This window comes from Physeter macrocephalus, chromosome 11 (genome assembly GCF_002837175.3).
Source record: "Physeter macrocephalus isolate SW-GA chromosome 11, ASM283717v5, whole genome shotgun sequence".
NCBI classification, from domain to species: Eukaryota; Metazoa; Chordata; class Mammalia; order Artiodactyla; family Physeteridae; genus Physeter; species Physeter macrocephalus.
The window spans coordinates 112,219,329-112,241,802 of NC_041224.1; the positions used below are offsets into that span (position 1 = coordinate 112,219,329).

Consider the following 22,474-nt stretch of genomic DNA (forward strand, 5'->3'; position numbering starts at 1 on the left):
AGCCCATTAGCCACAACTACTGAGCCCACGTGCCACAACTACAGTGCCCGCGTGCCTAGAGCCGTGCTCTGCAACAAGAGAAGCCACCGCAATGAGAAGCCGGCGCATCGCAAGGAAGAGTAGCCTCCGCTCGCCGCACCTAGAGAAAGCCCACGCGCAGCAACGAAAACCCAACGCAGCCAAAAATAAATAAATAAAATAAATAAATTTATTAAAGAAAGAAAGAGAACATAAAAAAAAAGGAAAAAGAAAAGACAGTAACAGATCCCATCATCAAGGCAGCAATAGCAGGGGCTTCCACGACAGCTATTACAGGGGGTGACAAGGTGGCAATTGCCAGACAGTCTAACAGGAGAGAAGATTGTGATAGAATCAAAAGATGAAACATCTTTACAGCTGAGGGATTCATACACTCATCTGCATCAATTGCTTTAACAAGCCCATACTATATTCACAATAAATTTATGAATGAATGAATAACACATTAAATATTTGTAGCAAAAATCCCTATCTAACTCTGGTTATGCCTGTCTTAATCTTAATACCGATATTCTTAAAAACATGGAATCACTACAGTGTATTTCCGGTAGGAAATAGATATGGTAGTGCCATATTCCCTTAAAGGGCATTTTGCTTATTAATTCATTTAATATTTATCTTCCCCAACTAGTAAACAAACTCAATAAAGGCAGCAGGTGTTTTTATAATTTATATATTCTTTATCCAGTGCTGTATTCTCAGCACCAAGAAGAGTGCCTGGCACATAGTGTGTGTCTAATACATATTTGTTGAATAAATGAAAAATGTACATATCATTTAGGGATTTCATATAATTCACTATATCTTTATAACAAAGATAAAATGTTTAATATTCCTTAAGACTGAGTAAGTACAGCACACTCAGAAATTTGTGGCCTAGTATCATGTCAGCTGAAGTGTATTTCAGTTTGATAATTAAATAGAAGTTTTACACTTTCAAGTAATCCCTTCCAAATACTCTAGCACAAATACTTGAAATTAGTGAATGTCAGATACACTCATTCACAGCCCGTCAGAAAACTCATAGAAAGTGAGAACACAGGGTATAAGTGGACACGAAGGGGCCTGGGTCCTATTTTTCATGCTATAAAAACCATACATAGTGTGGTTAATAGTGCTCTCATATCTCGTTTGGAGCCCTAGATGCAGTGTGTTAGTGGAGATGCAGAAGGCTAGCTAGCTCTAGCGGCTGAGTGCCAGTGGAGGGCAGCACAGAGCTACTTCAGAGAAAATACATTCAAGAGGAAGATAACAGCTCCCAGCTGAGAGCAGGGTCCTTAGCCAGATCTACAGCCTGCTACTGAAGAGGCAGCCCATTTGGAAAACCAGCCCACAGGATAGCCAGCAAGAATGGAATTCGCAAATACATTAATGTATGAAGCCAAGATGCAAGGGAGATGGGCAGGAAACAATGCCAGGATACTCAGAATAATCCGGACTTGGACTCAGCAGAGCTCCCAGGAGCCACTGATTCTGATAGTAATCTCTCTCCAGAGCTGCTGAATCAGAGGATGTCTTACATTCGTTCCAATTCCAAAATCTTGGATCCCAAGATCACTAACATGTTTTGAGTACTATCTTTTTGCAAAGATTATCCCTCTAGTAGAAAATATAAATAATATATTTTTATATTATTTTTGCTATCTTTTCACAAAGATTATTCCTCAGGAAGAAAATATAAACAATATAAATAATATATTAATTTAAAATTGTTAGCATTAAGAGGAGAAATACATGAATGAAGAGTAGCAAACACAGATTCTACCATGTTACAAGGGTCCCAAGAATCTCCTAAAAGTTGAGACTTCTCAAATATATGCAATGGAACCTTGGTGAGGCCTAAGGAACAGCAGCAGGTCGGTCTGTAAGCCTGGTTCCCAGTGTGAGGGCCTCAACCCTGAGGACACAAGCAGAAGTGAGATGCAGCCTATCCCAGGCCAGAATTCATGCTCCTGTTCTGGGCCTTCCTAGCGGTATGAGCTTAGGTGAGTAATTTAGCCTCTCTAGGTCAGTTTCTCACTTCTAAAGTAAAATAATACCTGTCTCTTGAATCTGAGAGGAATTCACAGAAGAAAATATGCCTTGTTAATTTTATACAAAGATAGGGTATTTTTATTACCAGTCTGAGTCGTATGAAGAGCAGGAAGACATCTAGTGAGATGAGAAGGGAGAAAAGTATCTTAAAAATAAACCTTTGAGAGATTCAGAATTTTCTTTATAATGAACCATGATCCTTCTGTCAATCCAGGTCGGTATCGTTCCAATTCTCCTGGTATACGTCTTCAGCCTCCCTGGGACCTATATTAAATGCTGAGCATATTTGCATCATGGGGTAATATTTGCCTCCTGTGAACGATCTTCTCCTTGCTAAATGTGTGTAATGATATTCCAAGCCAGATAAAAATGGGAGACATTTTACTGCCACCTCCTGAAGAAATTTATTCATAGGGCCACAGAAGCAGGAAGGAAATGTAGGCTGTTTGCAGCCAGAATACTTTGGCTCTGGCTCATAATAATAATAATAATAATAATAAATAACCATTACCATGGGGATATGGGAACATGTTGGATACACGTTCAAATACAGCTGCCCCAGCTTTGTGTTCAGTTTTGTCCCATTCCCACACTGTGATTTTTCTGGATGGACAACAAGAGAGCTGAGAGCATGCCAATGAATTGTTAAATGTTGACTGGAAAGTCTAAGATTTTTGTCATTTCTAAAAATCAGACAAACGGGGAGATGGGCAGGACATGAAGAAGTAGGATTCGTCAATTCTTTCCATTCTAATTTCTGATGAGATGCCTAACTGGAGAACTCAGAATTGACATTGAAGAGTCACAAATGACCACAGAGGCACCAGAAGAGGGTCTTTGCAAATGAGGGTTGACGATTTACTGATTTATGGTTGTTTTGAGCAACAAGGGACAGTGGAGCGTTCGACCTCCTCATTTTATATTTAAGGAAACTAAGGTCAAGAAAGTGGCGTGACTAGCTCAAGTTCTCCCCGGGGTTAACTAAGAGTCTAGTTATCTTATTACACTAAAATACTACCTGGCTAAACTAGCTAGTAAGTCAATCAGTGGCCAAATTACATAGTAAAAGTGCATAAAGTACTGGTCAAAAATAAAATATAATAAACAAAATTGGCTTCCTTTAAAGTTATAAAACATGGATCCATATATTCCAACAGTCATCATCTGCTTTGCTAATAGGAATTGAAACACACACTTCACTGAGTACATGAACAAACTACGCCCACACACTTGGCCAGCTTATAAAGTCACCGAGAATAAGTTGAATTCTTCTTTGCCTCCATCTAAAGTGTGAAATGCCAAGGAAATGCTAACATTGTTATTCTGAAACGTCTTGGGCTTTATAGTCTCTCTGCCATTGCTAAGACTTCACCGGTGCCCAGATAATCTTTGCTACAAAAAGAGATGGAGTCCATCCAGTAATGGGAATCCCATTTCCTTGAATTTCAAAATACTTTGAGCAAAGATGTTATGGACGGGCTTCCCTGGTGGCACAGTGGTTGAGAGTCCGCCTGCCGATGCAGGGGACGCGGGTTCGTGCCCCGGTCCGGGAGGATCCCACATGCCGCGGAGCGGCTGGGCCCGTGAGCCATGGCCGCTGAGACTGCGCGTCCAGGGAAAAAAAAAAAAAAAAAAAAAAGGTGTTATGGACAGAGTATATATGTGGTGACTTAAAGGAGGGAGTTATTTTTAGTATGTTCCCTGATATTGACTAGACAGCAATCTCAAATCAACTAAATGGTTGGTCCAGATGAAAGGAAATTTCTACCTTTTTCCAATTTTGTTAAGTATTTGTGCAGTAATACAATTGATTTTAATTCGGAAAATTAGTTAGATAAAGCACAACCCACAAAATTATTTTTTAGAACTAGTCTCTTGACCTGGAATTTAAAACATTAGAAGAGTGTTCTTATAAATTTTAACTGCCTTATATGCACACTTGAGGTCGTTAAGCATCTTTTTCTTTCTTTATCTCATTGCCATAATCTAAGCTCAGTAAGAACTCTTTGATATCAAAAGAGTACTCTTTGCCAGACAATTAAGATTTATTAGAAAAACCAAGATGTCTCATTCTGAAAACCCATTCCTTGGTAAACTTCCCACACTGTCATTGTTACTATTGAGCTCTATGGTCACTAGATGTCGCTGCTGCCGTTTGAATGAGATTTTTCTTAGTGCTTCCAGAAAAAGAAAAAAAAAGATTCTTAGAGTTTGGGTAATTGTTTTTTACTGTTTTGGGGATTTTGGTGAGTGGATGATATCCTATATATTAATGAATGCATATCACTTATTTTTCAGATGAAGAACAAAAACTACAAAGGTGAAGTAACTTGCCTAAGGATCCGTAAGAAGAAGAGCATGCTAGAGTCAGAGTTGGAAAGCTCTGTTCTAACGTCTATACTTTATAGGTTTAAAAAAAAAAATCTAAAGTGTTCCAGATGGAAGCAATGAAGGCAATCATCTTTTAAACCAAAACCTAACTAATAATACTTATTATATGTTAAGTTAGTTTTATTTTGCTTTCTCCCTGATGTCCTTCTCCTTGGAAACTGGATACATATGAATCATGATGACACATGACTTTCCCAGACCAGACTTTAAAGAGTAAGAGAACCTGACAAAAGGCCGTCAGCTAAGCTCAGGTGATTCCTTCCTCCAGAGAGTCTCCTCCATAGAGAGGTTGGGGGAGGAAATGTCATCAAGCCCAGGAAAGTCTCCTCCAAAAAGTTATTAAAACTAGACAAACGTACACAACACACAAACAATCCACTACAGAGCGCATCTCCAACACAGCTTTCCTGCTGAAACAGAAAAGAAAGCCAGCAGAGTTTCCTTCAGAAGGCAGGAGCTAAGAAGGATGCAGAGGAGGCTGTGAGAGCAATCCTGAACTGCTTTCATAGACTGAGGTGAGAAGAAAAGAAAGAGGAAGGCAAATTAACTGAAAGAGGCAACCAAGTGGCACGGCTGAAGCTTCCAGATATTTCTGTTCCCAAGAGAAAACCAAAAATTCACTATCTCTTGGGTGAATTGGCAGGCAGGAGATAGAGGAGGGAGCGCTCACACCCTCGCTTGCGGTTGTTGAACCCCTTTTTCAGCCCCCATCTCAAGCAAAAAAGGGGGAGGGAGGAAAGGACTTGCCCTGAAAAGGAAAGGAGCGAGCATCGCGGCTAGCCTTGGGAAAATCTCCACAGATGAGCATTTTTGTTGCGTTAAGTGGACCGCATTAGCAGCCTAAACACGTAGGGGAAGGCTAACATCGCCTGTTAATATAATGCGGGAGAGAAGTGACAAACCTGGGAGTTGAGAGTGGAAGCGCTAGTTTTATATAAAACAAAACGGAACAATTCTTAGGACTTAAGTTATTAGGGTATTGGGGCGTGCCTCACTCCATAGGGGAGGCATGTACTGGGACATCCGTTTTAGAGGAGATGTACCTATATCTATATTTCGACTATCTTAAAAAAATAATTTCTACAGTAGGTCCATGGTTCTGAGGTTGCCTCTGGGAGGAATGAGAGGAAGAGTCATCTCTGGGATGTCTCCTTTAAACTCCAGCAGCGTTAGGGCTGAGAACTGACAAATAGGGAGGTTCCGAAATAGCGTAAAAATGGTCACCTCCACCCACCTCACGCTGCTTCTTTTCTCTTACACAGAGAGAGATATGGAGATAAGGATTTGGATAGGTTATAAAGACAGAAATAAAGATAGGGATAGGGATGGGGATCGGGGCAGGTGAGAAATTGAGAAAGGAAAGCAAAGAGGGGAGGAAGAGAGGGAAGGGAAAACTTAAGGAATGAAACCCAGTTGAAGTCCAATTATTCATCAGGGTGGAGTTTTTTGTTGTTGATGATGTTTTGGTTTCCAAAACGAATTCAGCTTGCTTGTTCCTTCTTCGGCTTTCTAGCAAACTTTCAGCTTGAACAGTATTCTAGCTGCATTAAAGCAAAGCAAAACACAACTTTGGACGCGTGGGGCGGGGAGAAACGCCTGCAGGACCGGCGCGCAGACATGCACAGTCCGCTGCTCGGCTATCAAGCAGCCACTGAGCGCCCAGAACACCCTCCTTATTTCTCTTCTCTTAGCCCCTCACACTCGCTTAGCATCCCTTTTCCCCAAGACTTCCTTGAGAGCAGCCAGGCAAGACCCGGGTGTAAGGCTGGCTTTTTCTGCGGGAGAAGCCAATAGTATCCACCAACACTAAAATGCAGAAAAGGTCCCTAGTCTCTTCGGGTCCGTCCTCAAATTACCCAGCACACTGTGGAAGTTTCTCGAAACTCCAGGATTCAGTGTAAAGATGTGGGATTTCTCCTGGTTCGGCCTCCAGGGCCACAGGGGTGACCCCTCAAAACATGGCCTTCCCCTTAATGCCTTTACAACCTATTTAGGAAAATCAAAGGACCCGTTGGTCTCGAAGGACCGATTAGAGAGAGCCCGGACCTCACAACTCCGCGTCTGCGGCGGGGAGAGGCATGTGGGCCGGGGAGAATTCGGGAAAAGGGGCCCCGCGGTCAGCAACTGGCAGACTGAGGGATCCGGGCTGTGTTTTCCCTAAGAACGCCCTAAAAAAAAAAAAAAAAGCACTGGAATGTGGGGTTCCAGCATCAGCTGTTGCTTTATGAGACCCGAATTCAGGCTGCTCTAGAAGAATTTTGGTCGAAAGTGGATTCTCTCTCCAGACCCAAATATTCCCTGACCTACTTCCCCAGCGCGCTCTGGCTCTGCTGGGAGAAGACCGCGCTGCCGGGGACTCGGCACTTCCTTCAATTGCACAGAACAATTACTAAGAAAATATTGTGACGATTTTGTAGGGCGGAAGGGGACTGAGGGGTGGGGGGAGGGTAAGTTAGTTTGGAGAGCAATTTGCAAAGGAATATTTATTAACTTTGATTCCCGAGGTCACCGCCGGAAAACGGGTGAGCTGCAGAGCTTTTCCTCTAGGTGGCGGACGTCGGTACCCAACAACCGTTAGGCGGTGCTGACTGCAAACACAGGATTAAGCTTCTTGCTGGTTAAAAATAATAATAGTAATAATATAGAGGTGTGGGGCTGTTTTTTTCCCCTTTTGGATATTTATTTATTGCAGGGAAAAGTCATTGATTTTCCTAAGCAAACTGTGTTTCTCCTTCACTTGGTGGAAAATAAAAACTGTTTGAATAAATAAGTTATTTCTGAACATTTTGTTGTCAAAGTGTTAAATGTTCCCGTCATTTTTATTCAAACACTAACATGATTACAGCCAATTATATATTCACCATGTTCTTTATTTTAGAGTAATTGTACTTGTCACTAATAAAACAGAGGCATAATGGATCGCTACTGTTCTGGATTTTCAAGCAATTTTGTGTAATTTGATTGAATTATACATCTTCTCTGCTACTTTTTTATTTTTATATTTGGGGATCCTATTTTCTTGAAAATTGCAGCTCTATGCTTGTTTTGTTGTTTCTCCAGTAACGTACACTTCGGTAACACTGATAAATAGAAAGAGTCCCTTTGAAATGTCGAAAATCAGCTGTTTCTTTCCCCACCCCCTCCCTGCACTTCTGCGCGGGGAAGACCTTAACGCTGCGCTGCCAGGCAGTCTGAGCCAGTGGGTGCGCTTACCCGAAAAGTCCAGCGCCAAGACAAACTCCCCATTCACCTCAAGGCAGACGCCTCCCTGCCTCGAGTCTTTAGGGTTTTGTCTCTTTCCTGTAATGATACTGTTGGGTGTCTGGGGCTTCAAACATGCCAAGACAAGCCGACCATGGGCTCAGTTCCTGTGCAGTATCAAGGGAAAGAGTATATACAGCACAGTCGAGAGATAAACTGTATAAATTACTCCAATTACACAACCCCCAAACGTCCTACCGACTCAACCATCCCCCAGCAATTAGAAAAATTATCTGTCCACCCACCTATGTTCTTTTTAGTTTCAGATATACTTAAGAAAACTGGGGTCAATAGTTTATCCCTTTTTATTTTGACGATAATTTCAATTAGAAGATACGGGGGGAAAAGAGACACACGTCTACCCAGTGTTCACATATATGAACAAATAAAGAAATAAACGTGACAGTAGACAGACAAGAAGTAGGATTTTAAGGGGCCATCTCCGCAACTGAAGAAGCAGAGACTATGCAATTCTTTTCCCTACAAATCCCTCCAGTTCCTAGAACAAGACTCAAACGCCCCGCTAGGAGCTGCAGCTGCGAGATGGAGCCAAAGGCTCTGACAAGTGGCTGTGTATGACCCAATATTTATCAATAACAACAACAACAATATCAAGTGAAACCAAGGCTGGGGATTTTAAACTGCTTCTAAAGCTCTGGCGTGGATACGCACGTGGGCGAAAAAAAAGTCGCTGGAGATGAGTTGGCTCCATTTGTCCGCCCAGGGGAGCAATCCCGGGGCAAAATCCAGTGCTAATTGAAAGACTGAGGAGCGTGTGCTAAAGATACTCTAAGCATTTTTTCAAGTAAATCGCGGTGTGTAATCAATAGCATGTGCATATATATATATATATATATATATATATATATATGGAAAGGGAACCACTTCTAATCAATGGGGAAAATAGTGTTTCACGCCTGATTCCAGACTTCTTTAAAATCTAGTGTCTCCCACCCTCCGATTGCTTTGTGGTCCGGACTTCGAACTCATTCCAGGAAAACCTGCGGGCCCCGTTTAGTGTTCCGGAGAGCAGATAGCCCAGCTGGGGCCGTTCTTTTGTCTTCTGGGGTGCTTCCTCAGCACCCCAGGCCAGAGGATAGGCTGCCTGGGCAGCGATCCCAGCGCTGGGTGCAGCCCGCGGGCCGCCGCGGGGACTTGCGTTGGGGCAGCGCCGAAGCGAGCCCTGCGCCCCTCAGCTCCGTCCGAGGCAACGCAGCAGCCTCACAGGCAGCTCTCCAAGAAGCCGGGCTTTATCAGCGATTCCACATCCTTGTGGCCTCATCTATCTTATCTAACAAGTTCACGCTCCAGGAGAAAAGAAAAGGGTGAGAAAAAAAAAAAAATCTTCACCGCGGTGATTCACAGTTCACACGCTCGGGAGCCAAACTTGCCGACCCGGCTTTCTTCTTGAACGTTACTTTCCTGCATGCCTTAGGACAAGCTCAGAAGAAAGATACTAAAATTGGTAAACAAGAACCTACCTAGGATTGTTTTTAAAATAAAAGTGACCCCCACACACACTACCTTTGTTGTAGTTTCTGAAACGGAAGAGTAGGGTTGTTTTGTTTGCACATCATAGCGGTAATTTGTTCCTGAAGCCATCCTGCATCCAGCTTACCCTGGCCGCTCCTCTCCTCCCTGCCTTCGGCTCCTTCCAAAGGGCAGGAGAGAAATAGGGGTATAACTGCTCTCCCCCACTGGGTCCAACACCCCTTCTATGTAACTGAATATTCAAATTAACTTCACCTGCACGCACCCCAATCTTTGAACTCTGAGCTGTGCTTTATACAAATAATAAGCTTAAAACCTTTAACTGTGCTCTATTTTTTTTCCACGTTCACTGTGGCAGATGACCTCTTAGCCCAAAAATATTGATCTGTATGCGTGCTTCCGGCGTGATGTGCAAACACGAGACATCTGGGCTGAAAAGGTAACTCTAAGAGGGGTAAATCCGGAAATAAAACCTAAAAGCAAGTCCTCTAGCAGGACTGCGCTGGGCAGGCGCGGGCGACAAAGGAGCGCGGGGTAGGCGCGCCGGTGCTAGTGGGCAGGAGCGGCGCGCCGGCCCCGGGAGCCCGGATTCCGTGATGCTCCTCGCCGGGAACTGTTGCCGTTACAGCCTCGAGGGGTTAGCGAGGGAGGGAGAAGATCAGGACCTTTTTCGAAACGCTGCTCCAACATATTTTCCACAGCTTCAAGTTGGAGGGGGAGGGGAAGACCTACAGGAACTGCAGTTCGAGAGTGAGGAGACAGGTGGGTATGAGACAGACACGAAGTAAAAACTGGCTCATTGGTTTGTCCACTTGGGTTTTTAGAAAGGAAGCGGATGTATTTGATTAGTAAACAGTTTACTTTGTCTCAAGCGACTTTTCAAATGCGAAGGGGGACTTTGGGGTGGAAGGGTCTCTGTTTGCCTCCTGGCCTGCTCACCCCAGCGCAGGCAGTTTTCTCCCTCGTCATTCCTGACCACCATCAGTGGGGGCGAGCATTGTCTAAAACATACTATCAATCTTCTCTATTGTTCGGTGCTCTTCGTGTACTTTTAACTATTGAGAGGGTGACTGGTTCAGAGCTGACCGTCCTAATAATTGTCACTAAGCCGCACCGCTTCATCTTTCCTCACAACGACTGGAGTTTGGGGGACCTTTTGGAATGATGCTTCAGAATAGAGGAAACTCGATGCCCCACATTCTCCGAAGAGTGCTGTTAGCATTTCCCAAAGTAGATTATTCGGTGTCTTACGGGAAATCAAATTGAAGTTCCAACTAATTAAGGAGAACAGGGATGGGATAGTAAGGAGCTCAAACTCTAGGAGACCAGCATTTTAAGGCCTGTAAGTTCTTCTTTCCGGCTGATATATACTTATGAGGTCATTTTTTCCCCCTCTTTCCATGTCCCACTGGTGTAAAATCCAAGGTAGCATTGTCTTGTGTGCTGACTTTTGCCAACTCTCACTCCCTCCCTTTTCAGACAGACTTAAGGGTTAAATATAAGGACCTGGGAACTAGCTTCCGTCATTCCCGTTTACCATCACCCCTTCCACTCTTTGTCTTTCTCTTTAGCATTTCCTGACCCCTCTAAAGGATGGGCTGTGCCATTTCCTAGGGCTTCTAGAGGAAAACAAGAAATTGGCCTCTCAGGGCACGGTTGCCCGAAAGGTGTGGGACTATTTCTCCTAATTGGATCAGGTCAAAAAACGGAACGGGCCTGCCCTCACACTATCAGGGACTCAAATCCCTCTGCAAATTGTCCACCCTCAGAGATCCCAAGCATGCTGCAAATAACAGGAAACATGTAAAAGACTATTGGACATTTTATATTTACAAGAGATGTGCAGAGTGTTCGACTGAGAGATTGCTCAGAGAGACTTTTTAAAGGTCCTTCGACCCTGGGGTGGTAATATTTCCTCATGGATTTCTCCATGCCTGGCTCTCTGTGGGGTAATATTGGGAAGAAGCTTCTCCCAAGTGTATTTTGTTGCAGGTCTCAAGACGATTCCTTTGGATAAGTATGTGCTTGCCTTCAGAGAGCTTGGAAGCTTTCTGGCAGAGTCACAGAAACCTGCCTGGGGAGTCCCAGGGTCTCTATCCAGACCTCCTCCTCCTTCTCTTCTTTATTTAAAAAAATTTTTTTTTAACTTTGGACTTTCTCGCTTCCGAAGTGGTTCCCCAGCTTATACAAGTTAAACATTTCGACTCTCAAATACGAGGCTCTCCCATGAATTTTTTTTTCTCAAAGTTCTCAAGCAAAATTGCCGGTGCCACAATGTTATGATGGAAGGATGCTGAAATGACAGGCCTAGTAGACGCTTGTCTTAATCATCGGCTTCTTAATTTAGTTTTAGTGAGGTGTGTGTGTGTGTATATGTATGTGTGTTTGTGGTGTGCGCGTGCACGTGTGCGCGTCCCTGGGGATATTGAGGGTGCGCGCGCGTGCTCTAAGAGCAGCCGCTTGACAACCTGCAGCTCCCTAATGAGTGACGAGGCAAGGCTACTGCAGAAAAGTAACACTTCCCTGGTGTGAAGACCTCTTACTGAGAAGTTTAGTTCACTACTGTTCTCGCAAACCTAATCTTATAACCTGTAACCAAAACCCACAGAACAAGGATACAACACACTAAAGAGTAACTTACAATCACTAAATGTTAGCACCATTACCTGCTGTTAGGAAGGGATTAAGGACGAGTTGGCTTCAGTGAGAGCAGACCTTGATAGTCACAGGATCTCTGGAAATACCTGGATGCTTCCGCAAGGGTTCCGCTCACTCACAAACGTCACAGGGTCAGGGACTCCCCTTGCATCTGCAGGAAGAGAGCTTTACCCAGAGCCTGGCGCTGGGCGCCGCTACAAGGACACCCTATCCAGGGAGCCGAGAGCAGGGTGGATTTTAGGCAAAAATGGCTCACCCTCCTTTAACCAGCAGGTAACAAGGAAAAAAGAAGCAAGGCACCAACCAAAAACGGGAAATAGGCCCTAAGGAAGACTCAATGTAGCACCACCAGATGGAGAAACTAAACGTGCTGCTCCCTGCAGTTGGCTGTGGGGCCTTGGCTATTAATTAAAACTAGAGACGGAATAACCTAATTCATTTCCCAAGGAATTCTTCCGTTGGAACTGCTCACTCTTTACAAGGCCTGTCCTCTTTTGGGGGTTGAAGGGGGAGGCAGACAGAGGAGAAGTTTACCATTATATATCCCAGAAAATTACATTTGCTCTGACTTAGACTTTGACGTTAACAGTGTACATTTATAGATCTATGTGTTTGAGAGATCAAGATTAAGCTGATGATGAGACAATATTAAAGTGATAAAGAATTTTTTCAGATCTGAGACCCCCGGATGCCCTCTGTCTTCTGAAGGCAATCACAGAGACTGAATGAGGTGGAAATACAGAGTTAGGGCTTCTTGTGTTTAGGAAAGAGGCCTGAGGTGGATGTGGGCAGTCGTTCAAATCCAATTTGCACCCAAATTGGCCGGTAGGATATACAAAGCTCCATCCAGGGACTTTCAACTTGCACAATACTCTGTCCAAGAGCCCCCTCCCCCTCCATTTCATCTAGTAGCAGTTCTAAAAAGAAGCCACTGCTGAGACAAATGTGGGCTGCTGAGTAAACAGTGCATGTTTTGTTGAACAAGCCCATATATATATATGTGTGTGTGTGTGTGTGTATGTGTGTGTATACATATATCACTCTATTTCACCATAAAGTCTAACTAAAATTATTAAAAGGAATTCAAACTCACCTCCCCTCCAAATTGCAAATAACCTGTCATTAGGGAGAATATATCTTTAATATCATTATATTAAACTGGAATCTATTTATTCCTACACAAATATCCTATTTTAAGACTTGCATCCATGCAATCCTTAAAATAATATAACACATTTTTAATTTGCATGCAAAACATTTTCCCAGTCAATATAAGCTCCTGGCACATAAAATCAGATTATTCCAGCTCTCATTAGCAGACCCCAGTTTTTGCTATTTGAAAGTAAACAGAAGAAAAACTTATTTTCACCTGCTAAAATTTTATGCAGGATTACAAAACAATGAACACTCAGCTTTGACCTAAGAAACACCTTAAAACATTAAAAATTCATCAGTCAGTGCTGGTGTTGTATTCAAGGAGTGCTCCTCTAGTTTGCTGCTGAGCTTGGATTTGAATAAAATGTCCAATGTTAACAAACAATACCCACGTTTGGCACTTTGTGTATTAAATTGATCAAACAGATTTTAGGAGGCACAATGCACAATTTGTACAGACCTGATTGAGTTAATATAATATCAGCAAATTTTACATCGAAATGATTCTGTTTCTTTTCTTTGTGTTTAAAACCAGCACAGATTACAAATTTTAATGATCTGAAAATGTTTGGTATACAAAATCATGCTTATTTCAGTATTAGCAAAAACACAAGAAATTTTTCAACACAAACACCCAGCTGTGTCTATTTTAAAAGCAGTTCAATGACAGCTTGCACTTATGAGCATGCAATCAGCTAATTTCGCTTTTTTTTCTTCTGTGTTAATCAACACTTTCCTTCCTGCATATCAGAGTACAAATAGTATAGTTACTCCACATCAGTAAATGTTTACGTAACCTGTCCTTTCCCAAGAATCCGGTTACACCGAATCATTTCACGCTAGACCGACTACGAAAACGTACCGGGCCGTCCACCTCAGAGGGAGCCCTTGTGTGCCATTATAAGTGGTGATGAGAAGGGGGGCTGTGGGGGGAGAAATGGGGAGGAGTAGGTGGAGGAATGGAGCGAGGGAGTGGAATAGAAGGAGAAGAGGGGTGGGGGGAGTGAGGGGAGGAGGCGGGAAGAGGGGAGGAGGCAGGAATGCGAGTTGAGGAAAAGGAGGAATAACAGGCCTGCGGAGGGGAGAAGAGTGGGAGGAGGAAAGTGAGCAGAAAGAGGAAGGCCCACAGATCTCTCTAGCCGGGTCCGCAAAACCCATGAGCTCACCCGGCTCTGTAAGAAATCCGGAGCTTAGAAGTCAAAGTCTGGGGCCATGTCACCACCAACGGCGATAGCTGGATCCCTTGAATTTTCCCACATGTAAATATAGTTTGTTTTAAAGTAAGGACTTATGTAGAAATAGGGGGAAGACACACACATACAGTGAATGGATAGTTGAGGTTAGTCCAATGTTCAAAGCTCCTTAATGGCATTCCTAATAGATCCATATTTAAAAATCATTATCTATTTATAATTGTCTATTCTCTTCAGTTTATTCTCTCTCATAATTTCAAGGTGGGGTTGGGATGGGGAAGAGTGGAATAACTCCCTATTAACCTGAGTATTCATCAATTGCATTCTTTATATTAGAATTGAAATTTAACAACGTACATAAGCACCGCTTTTTCTTCCTTCGTTTTCGTAAATACCAAATCTGTCAGATAATTTGAGAGTTTATCAAGGTGAAGAAAGGTTTACATTTTATGATTATTTACCTTACAGAGTGAAAAGGTGCTTTTCATTTATGCTTCTCCTCTACCTCCCTCTTCTCTCAGGCTACATCCTCCGTAAAATGTGGTATGTTTCGTGCCCATGTGGGATGAAACAGCCTTTGATCAGTATGCCCTGCACCAAATTCCAATCCCTGGGAAATGCTGGGCCTTAGCCCTGCCCCTGGCCACGGGATCCCTTTAAAGCCCCCGAATCACAATCTCCCCACTCACTTCAACCCTCAACCGAACCTTCCCAGTCCTAAAGCCCAAGAAGCTGGAATTGTGGGACCCACGTTCCCAAGGCTCCTAGGCGCCCTCCAGCAGCATTCAGGATGGGAAAGGGCCGGCTGAAGCATGCGGTTATTTCAGGATTAAGGCCCGCACAAATTAAAAGCATTTGAGAAACGGAAAGAAAAAGAAAAGAGGGAGTGAAAATAGGAAGGCTTAAAAAAAACCGGAAAGAAATAGACGCCCACCCTTATTTTCCCTCCAATGTCAACAAGCAAAATGAAAACATTTCCAGGGTGAGAGCTCGCGGCTACTCGCTTCCAATTCGGATTAGAAGCTGAGGAAAAGCTGGAGCGGCGAGGAGAAAACGGCACCGAGTCACCCAGAGCATGAGCGAAGGTCTGGAGCGGGAGAGAAGAGGAAGGAAGAGACGCACATAGAGAGCATGTGTTACCTGGTTTATTTCGAGATTGTTTGGTATTGTTTTCTTTCTGAGCACCCCTCATTTCGGAAGGCCATCAAACGCGCCCACCACTGAGCCGCCCTCGCCCGCCGCCGCAGCGCCGGGAGCCCCAGGCCTGGCTTCCCGGCGGCGCCCGAGCTCGCCGCCGCCCGAGCCGCAGGAACCGAGTAAGTAACCCCTGTTTGGCCCCGCGCTCGCCAGCCCACTTCCTCCTTCTCATCCCTTCATTTCCAAACCTATGCCGGACCCTCCTCCCCCAAGGTATAGGAGACCCTCCCTCCCACGCCAGAGGTGGGCCTTCCCTCCCCAACCCTCCGAAACCTCGGAGGAGTGTTACCTACGAGGGGCACAGTTTTCCTACAGGGTCCGAAATGCCGGACCCGGGCCTGCAAGGCCGACTCGGGAAAGTAGTGCCTCGCCTCTCCCTCCTCCATTTCCTGCCCTCTCCCTGCATCCTCTCCCTACACTCCCACTCTTCTCTCCACCACCGCCGCCGCCGCCACCGCCCCCGCTTTTAAACATAAAATTGGATACAAACTTTAATCAATAAGGACAAATATTGACGCTCAAACGAAAATGACCCACTACATGAGAAGGAAGCCGGAAATGTGAGATATTTGCCCTAAGAGGGGGATTTCGGTTGAGCAGACGCGTGGGGTAGAACGGGTGGAAGGGGCGCAGAGAAGGGCCGCGGCGCAGGCTGCTCCCACCGGCGTATCCCTACGCGGTTCCGCGCGGCCGCGAGGCCGAGGCCAGCGGAGAGGGGGAGGCGAGCGCCCGAGGGGGCGGGAGCCGGAGGGCGGGGCGGGGTGGGGCGGGGTGGGTGGGCCCGGACCCGCCGATTGGTCGACGGCAGGAGAGACGCTCCCGCACGCCGCCGGCTCTGATTGGCCCAGCGGCAGGAAAGGTTAAACCAAAAATTTTTTTACAGCCCTAGTGTGCGCCTGTAGCTCGGAAAATTAATTGTGGCTATAGCCGCCTCGATCGCTGTCTCCCCATCCTCGCCGCGGCCGCTCCGGGACGCGCCCGCCCGCCGCCCGGCTCTCCCCCCCTTTGGGCTGCTGCTGCTGCTGCTGTGACTGCTGCTGCGAGAGGAGGAGGAGGAGGAGGAGGAGGAGGAGGAGGAGGAGGAGGAGGAGGAGGAGGAGGAAGCAGCAGGGGGGGGGGAGCGGGGGGTGGGGGGGAGACCAAGAAGTAGAGTTGGGAGCGAGGGAGCTTCACCCCCGGGGCGGTGGTTGTTTCTTTTTTTCTCTCTCTTTCTTTTTTTCTTTCCCCCCTTTTTTTTTTTCTTCTAATTCCTGAGGGGTGGTTGCTGCTCTTGCTACATGACTTGCCAGCGCCGGAGCCTGCGGTCCAACTGCGCTGCTGCCGAAGCGCTCAGTGCCGCCGCCGCCGCCGCCCGCGCAGCCCGCGCCCCGCTCGGCACCCACCGGTCGCCGCCGCCCGCCGCTCCGCTGCCCCGCTCCCGCGCCGCTGCCGCCGCCGCCGTTTCCCCCCGACGACTGGGTGATGCTGGACATGGGAGATAGAAAAGAGGTGAAAATGATCCCCAAGTCCTCGTTCAGCATCAACAGCCTGGTGCCAGAGGCGGTCCAGAACGACAACCACCACGCGAGCCACGGCCACCACAACAGCCACCACCCCCAGCACCACCACCACCACCACCACCACCACCACCACCCGCCGCCGCCCGCCCCGCAACCGCCGCCGCCGCCGCCACAGCAGCAACCGCCGCCGCCGCCGCCGCCCCCGGCACGGGGCGCCCCGGCCGCCGACGACGACAAGGGCCCCCAGCAGCTGCTGCTCCCGCCGCCGCCGCCTCCGCCGCCCCCGGCCGCCGCCCTGGACGGGGCCAAAGCGGACGGGCTGGGCGGCAAGGGCGAGCCGGGCGGCGGGCCCGGGGAGCTGGCGCCCGTCGGGCCGGACGAGAAAGAGAAGGGCGCCGGCGCCGGGGGGGAGGAGAAGAAGGGGGCGGGCGAGGGCGGCAAAGACGGGGAGGGGGGCAAGGAGGGCGAGAAGAAGAACGGCAAGTACGAGAAGCCGCCGTTCAGCTACAACGCGCTCATCATGATGGCCATCCGGCAGAGCCCTGAGAAGCGGCTCACTCTCAATGGCATCTACGAGTTCATCATGAAGAACTTCCCCTACTACCGCGAGAACAAGCAGGGCTGGCAGAACTCCATTCGCCACAACCTGTCCCTCAACAAGTGCTTCGTGAAGGTGCCGCGCCACTATGACGACCCGGGCAAGGGCAACTACTGGATGCTGGACCCCTCGAGCGACGACGTGTTCATCGGCGGCACCACGGGCAAGCTGCGGCGCCGCTCCACCACGTCGCGGGCCAAGCTGGCCTTCAAGCGCGGGGCGCGCCTCACCTCCACCGGCCTCACCTTCATGGACCGCGCCGGCTCCCTCTACTGGCCCATGTCGCCCTTCCTGTCCCTGCACCACCCCCGCGCCAGCAGCACTTTGAGTTACAACGGCACCACGTCGGCCTACCCCAGCCACCCCATGCCCTACAGCTCCGTGTTGACTCAGAACTCGCTGGGCAACAACCACTCCTTCTCCACAGCCAACGGCCTGAGCGTGGACCGTCTGGTCAACGGGGAGATCCCGTACGCCACGCACCACCTCACGGCCGCCGCGCTCGCCGCCTCGGTGCCCTGCGGCCTGTCGGTGCCCTGCTCCGGGACCTACTCCCTCAACCCCTGCTCGGTCAACCTGCTCGCGGGCCAGACCAGTTACTTTTTCCCCCACGTCCCGCACCCGTCAATGACTTCGCAGAGCAGCACGTCCATGAGCGCCCGGGCCGCGTCCTCGTCCACGTCTCCGCAGGCCCCCTCGACCCTGCCCTGTGAGTCTTTAAGACCCTCTTTGCCAAGTTTCACGACGGGACTGTCTGGGGGACTGTCTGATTATTTCACACATCAAAATCAGGGGTCTTCTTCCAACCCTTTAATACATTAACATCCTTGGGACCAGACTGTAAGTGAACGTTTTACACACATTTGCATTGTAAATGATAATTAAAAAATAAGTCCAGGTATTTTTTATTAAGCCCCCCCCGCATTTCTGTACGTTTGTTCAGTCTTAGGGTTGTTTATTATTCTAACAAGGTGTGGAGTGTCAGCGAGGTGCAATGTGGGGAGAATACATTGTAGAATATAAGGTTTGGAAGTCAAAATTATAGTAGAATGTGTATCTAAATAGTGACTGCTTTGCCATTTCATTCAAACCTGACAAGTCTGTCCTTAAGAGCCGCCAGATTTCCATGTGTGCAGTATTATAAATTATCATGGATCTTTATGGTGGATGCAGACATTGAGAACAACCTAAATTATGGGGAGAGTTTAAAAATGTTAAACTGTAATTTGTATTTAAGAAGCATTCGTAGTAAAGGTACCCAAGAAATTATTTTGGCCATTTATTGTTTTGTTTTTTCTTTAAAAAAAACCTGTTTTTTTTCTTTTGTTTACTTTTAGACCAAAGATTGGGTTCTAGAAAATGCACTTGGTATACTAAGTTTAAAAAAAAAAAAAAGAAAAAAAAAAGAAAGTTGTTTCAGTTGGCAGCACTGCCTATTCAAATGAATTGGAGAATCGAAAGGGGACAAAATTAATGATTGCCTTCAGTTTGTGTTGTGTATATTTTGATGTATGTGGTCACTAACAGGTCACTTTTATTTTTTCTAAATGTAGTGAAATGTTAATACCTATTGTACTTATAGGTAAACCTTGCAAATATGTAACCTGTGTTGCGCAGATGCCGCATAAATTTGAGTGATTGTTAATGTTGTCTTAAAATTTCTTGATTGTGATACTGTGGTCATATGCCCGTGTTTGTCACTTACAAAAATGTTTACTATGAACACACAGAAATAAAAAAATAGGCTAAATTCATATATATCTTGATACTTTTGTCTCTTTTATTAAATAGAGCTAATTTTTGAAAGACCATTAAAAGTTCTAGGGAATTCAAAGGCTTTTTCAGCCAACTAAAATTTAAACTGCTCCTTTCATTTGAACTAAGACTTTTTAAATGAAAATAATATTTTTTCCATTGTGGAGTCAAATTTTACAAGGAGCAGGCTATTTAATAAACGCTAGCTTTAAACAAAATATAGGCTTTTCAGCTGATATCTTTAAGTTTCTGTAGATATACAGCAAAAAGAGATTATTTAATTTTATGTGCATAGCTATTTACCTGTGTTTATTTTCAAATCAGTTGATAGAATGCTTTTTATATATTTTGTTTCAGGTATCTTGTTTATAGCACTTGGCAAATTATAAACAAATATATGTATATGGTTAGATAGTGAATATAATGCACACATATGTAATATATATATATATATGTAGACACACAGAGCCCTTCAGTTCAGGTACAATTTGCGCTATGAATGCTGCAAATATTTTTGTTTAAATATTTGTATTTATACTTTCTAAGTCAGCATTTATTTTTGTGGCTGTTTACCCACAATGAAAGAGTTCTAATAAAGATGTGCTGAAGTTGCAATATAGATTTTGCTGAAGTGATCACCTGTTGTAATGACTTGCAGATCAATGTTTATATTTTATTTTTTAATTATAACAACTTAAAATTCTAGATGTTCAGAAGAAGTAAAATGCCTCTCTCTCCTTTTCTTTCATTTTTACATCATAGAGGTATTTATTTGATTCACTTTTAAATGTCTGTTTAGTTTTATCTAGAAATCTGTCCTTTTGCTTACAGTCATAATTTTGTTTCAACTTGCAATATACGTATGCATGCATATATATGCATATATATAAACCTGAAGCAAAATGAAAACATTTTTTTGAATTGTTTCAGCAGTTCAATTGCTATGACTCCAGAAAATAATTAGAAAACCTAACTAAAAGGTTTAGTAACTAATTGGATCCTGTGGTGAGTCCGTGGAGGACAAGTTGTTCGTTTGTTACAATTGTATAGTCTGAAATGTGTTCTGCAGTAATGCAATAAGCTGGCTACTTCTTACAAAGGGCCCAATGAAAAATAATCTGTCCCCAAGATGTTATCAGCAAACACTTAGAGAGTTGGTCAGGAAAAAGAGAGAGAGAAAAAAAAAAAAGCCTAGTAGAGAAGGAGGCTGATTCAAACAGATTTGAAATAGAAATACAGAATAGTTAATATTGGAACATGGGGATGGGTGGGCTGTGGAATGGAGAGATAGAGGAAGAGAGAGCTAGAGGGAGGAAAGGGAAAGAGGATCTTAAAGCCAAAAAAAAAAAATCCCCTGCTACCAAAAGGAAAGAATGAATGAGAGAGAGAGTGAGAGAGAGGTCTAAGAAAGACAGATAAGAGCCAGGAAAAATTAAAAGAGCTGGAACCAAATATACACAAATGGGAAATGGACCAAAGTAGACCAAGACAGCTAGTTTAATTATCTCCTTTAAGCAGACTGGACATAATTTTATTTTCTTCTTATGAGAGCAGTTTCACCAGAGGTCCAAGTTTCTTGAAATTTAACAATTCTTTAGAGTGAAGCATGAAAGAAAATTCCACAAATAAATTGTTTTAGTAGCCAAATGTATGGCTGATATTTAAAATAGTAATAGAGTCCAAGTGAATAAGGTTAGGCAAAGGAAATCCCCATTACACATTTGTAATCCAAAACAGCTCACAAGCATGTGTTTAGACTGAAAAAGGTGATGATGTATTGTTCCCTTTTACCATGGATTTTATTAGTGGAATAAGAATGTACTGGGACAAAAGAAATATAGTCTTTTGACTATCAAAAGTTAAAAAGAGTTGGACTCATATTGAGGTAAGGGGACATAGATATAGAAGAAAGATCTCCCCCTTGAGTATTTTTTTCTGTCCATATTAAATAACCATACTTATTTGTGATGGTTGCATGATTGAGAAATAGAATTTCAATGGCAAAATGTTTTGAGGTCGGGAGTAAAATTGACTTCTTTGAATTCATTAGGAACTAAGGACTGGAGTGGAAAAGTTCTACTTGGATACGTGTCCGAGTTACATATATGACGATGTGATTAGAAGTAAGAATAGTTTGTTTAATACGCATACTAGATACGAAGGGGGCTATACAGAGAGAGAAAACTGTGTGAAGGCCTCCTGAAGCCCAATGTGAACGTTTCATTTATCTCAATCTGTCCTATCATCCCTCAAGTTATCGTCTTCAAAAACACAGAAATCTAGCTTGGCATTTAATTGGGTTTTGGGGGGGTTTTTTTGCAACAAATTGGTTGTAATGTTGTGTTGATATTTGTTTTCCCAACCTTTGCCAGTTAAAATTAGCTTATGCCAGAAAAACACTTTGAAACTTTTTGAAGCTTTTCTTCTTTCATACTTATAATTGTTTTTAATGAGATGAAGTTTGCTCTTTTTGAGATTTGGAACTGAAAGTGCTCAGTGATCACAACTTAAAACTTGAAATCCCAAATTACAATTTATTTCCAGGTTTAAAGTATTTTATTTGAGTTTGTCTGATACAAGTTAATACAAATTATTAATCTATAAAACATTGAGAAAACGACTTACTTAAGCTAGAGCAGTGAAAGGATTCTTCCAAATATGTTTCTTCCACTTTTTTCAAAATTGGAAATCAAGTGTACATGAAGTCCAGAACTAACAAGATTTAATACAGATATCTTTATGGTCATGGAAGATTTCATGTGGTTTCTATGACTCGCATAAAATCGAGGGTAGAGAGATAAAAAATGAGACTTGTAGTGTTGTGATTTAATTATGTATATGTAAATTGGTGGTTATTTCACCCAAGTAGGTGGATAAACCCAAAATATTTAGAACTCTAAATATATAAATGTGGTCTTTTAAAAGTGTGTTTTCTACAACATCGTTGGAGACTTTGAATGCATTGAAATAACTTTGCTTTTGAGAAATTAATTTTATGAATAGCTAAAGTGGCTGGTTGTGTTTGGGACTAAACGCCTATTTGAGAAACAGGCTAACAAAGGGTGAAGGTGAAGACCATTAGAGGTTTTAGAACTGGCTGGGACGGGTTGCTGGGCTTGTGTAACCGTGCCTAGAGGGCGGGGTTCCTGTACATTCCCACTTCACCAGATAACCTGCCCCCAACACCACTCCAGCTTCTGCCA

The 22,474-nt window shown here is 44.5% G+C and overlaps 1 protein-coding gene across 1 annotated transcript; it reads left to right on the top strand.

Annotated features, from left to right (window-relative positions):
* Positions 1–16,880: 16,880 nt before the first annotated feature.
* Positions 16,881–19,272, top strand: FOXG1 (forkhead box G1). Its single transcript, XM_024117401.1, has one exon. It carries the CDS (start codon positions 16,881–16,883, stop codon positions 18,336–18,338), a length of 1,458 nt encoding a protein of 485 aa, XP_023973169.1. The 3' UTR covers positions 18,339–19,272.
* The last annotated feature ends 3,202 nt before the right edge of the window (positions 19,273–22,474 follow it).

Coding starts and splice junctions, on each gene's coding strand:
- FOXG1 (XM_024117401.1), top strand. CDS start 16,881: ATGCTGGACATGGGAGATAGAAAAGAGGTGAAAATGATCCCCAAGTCC.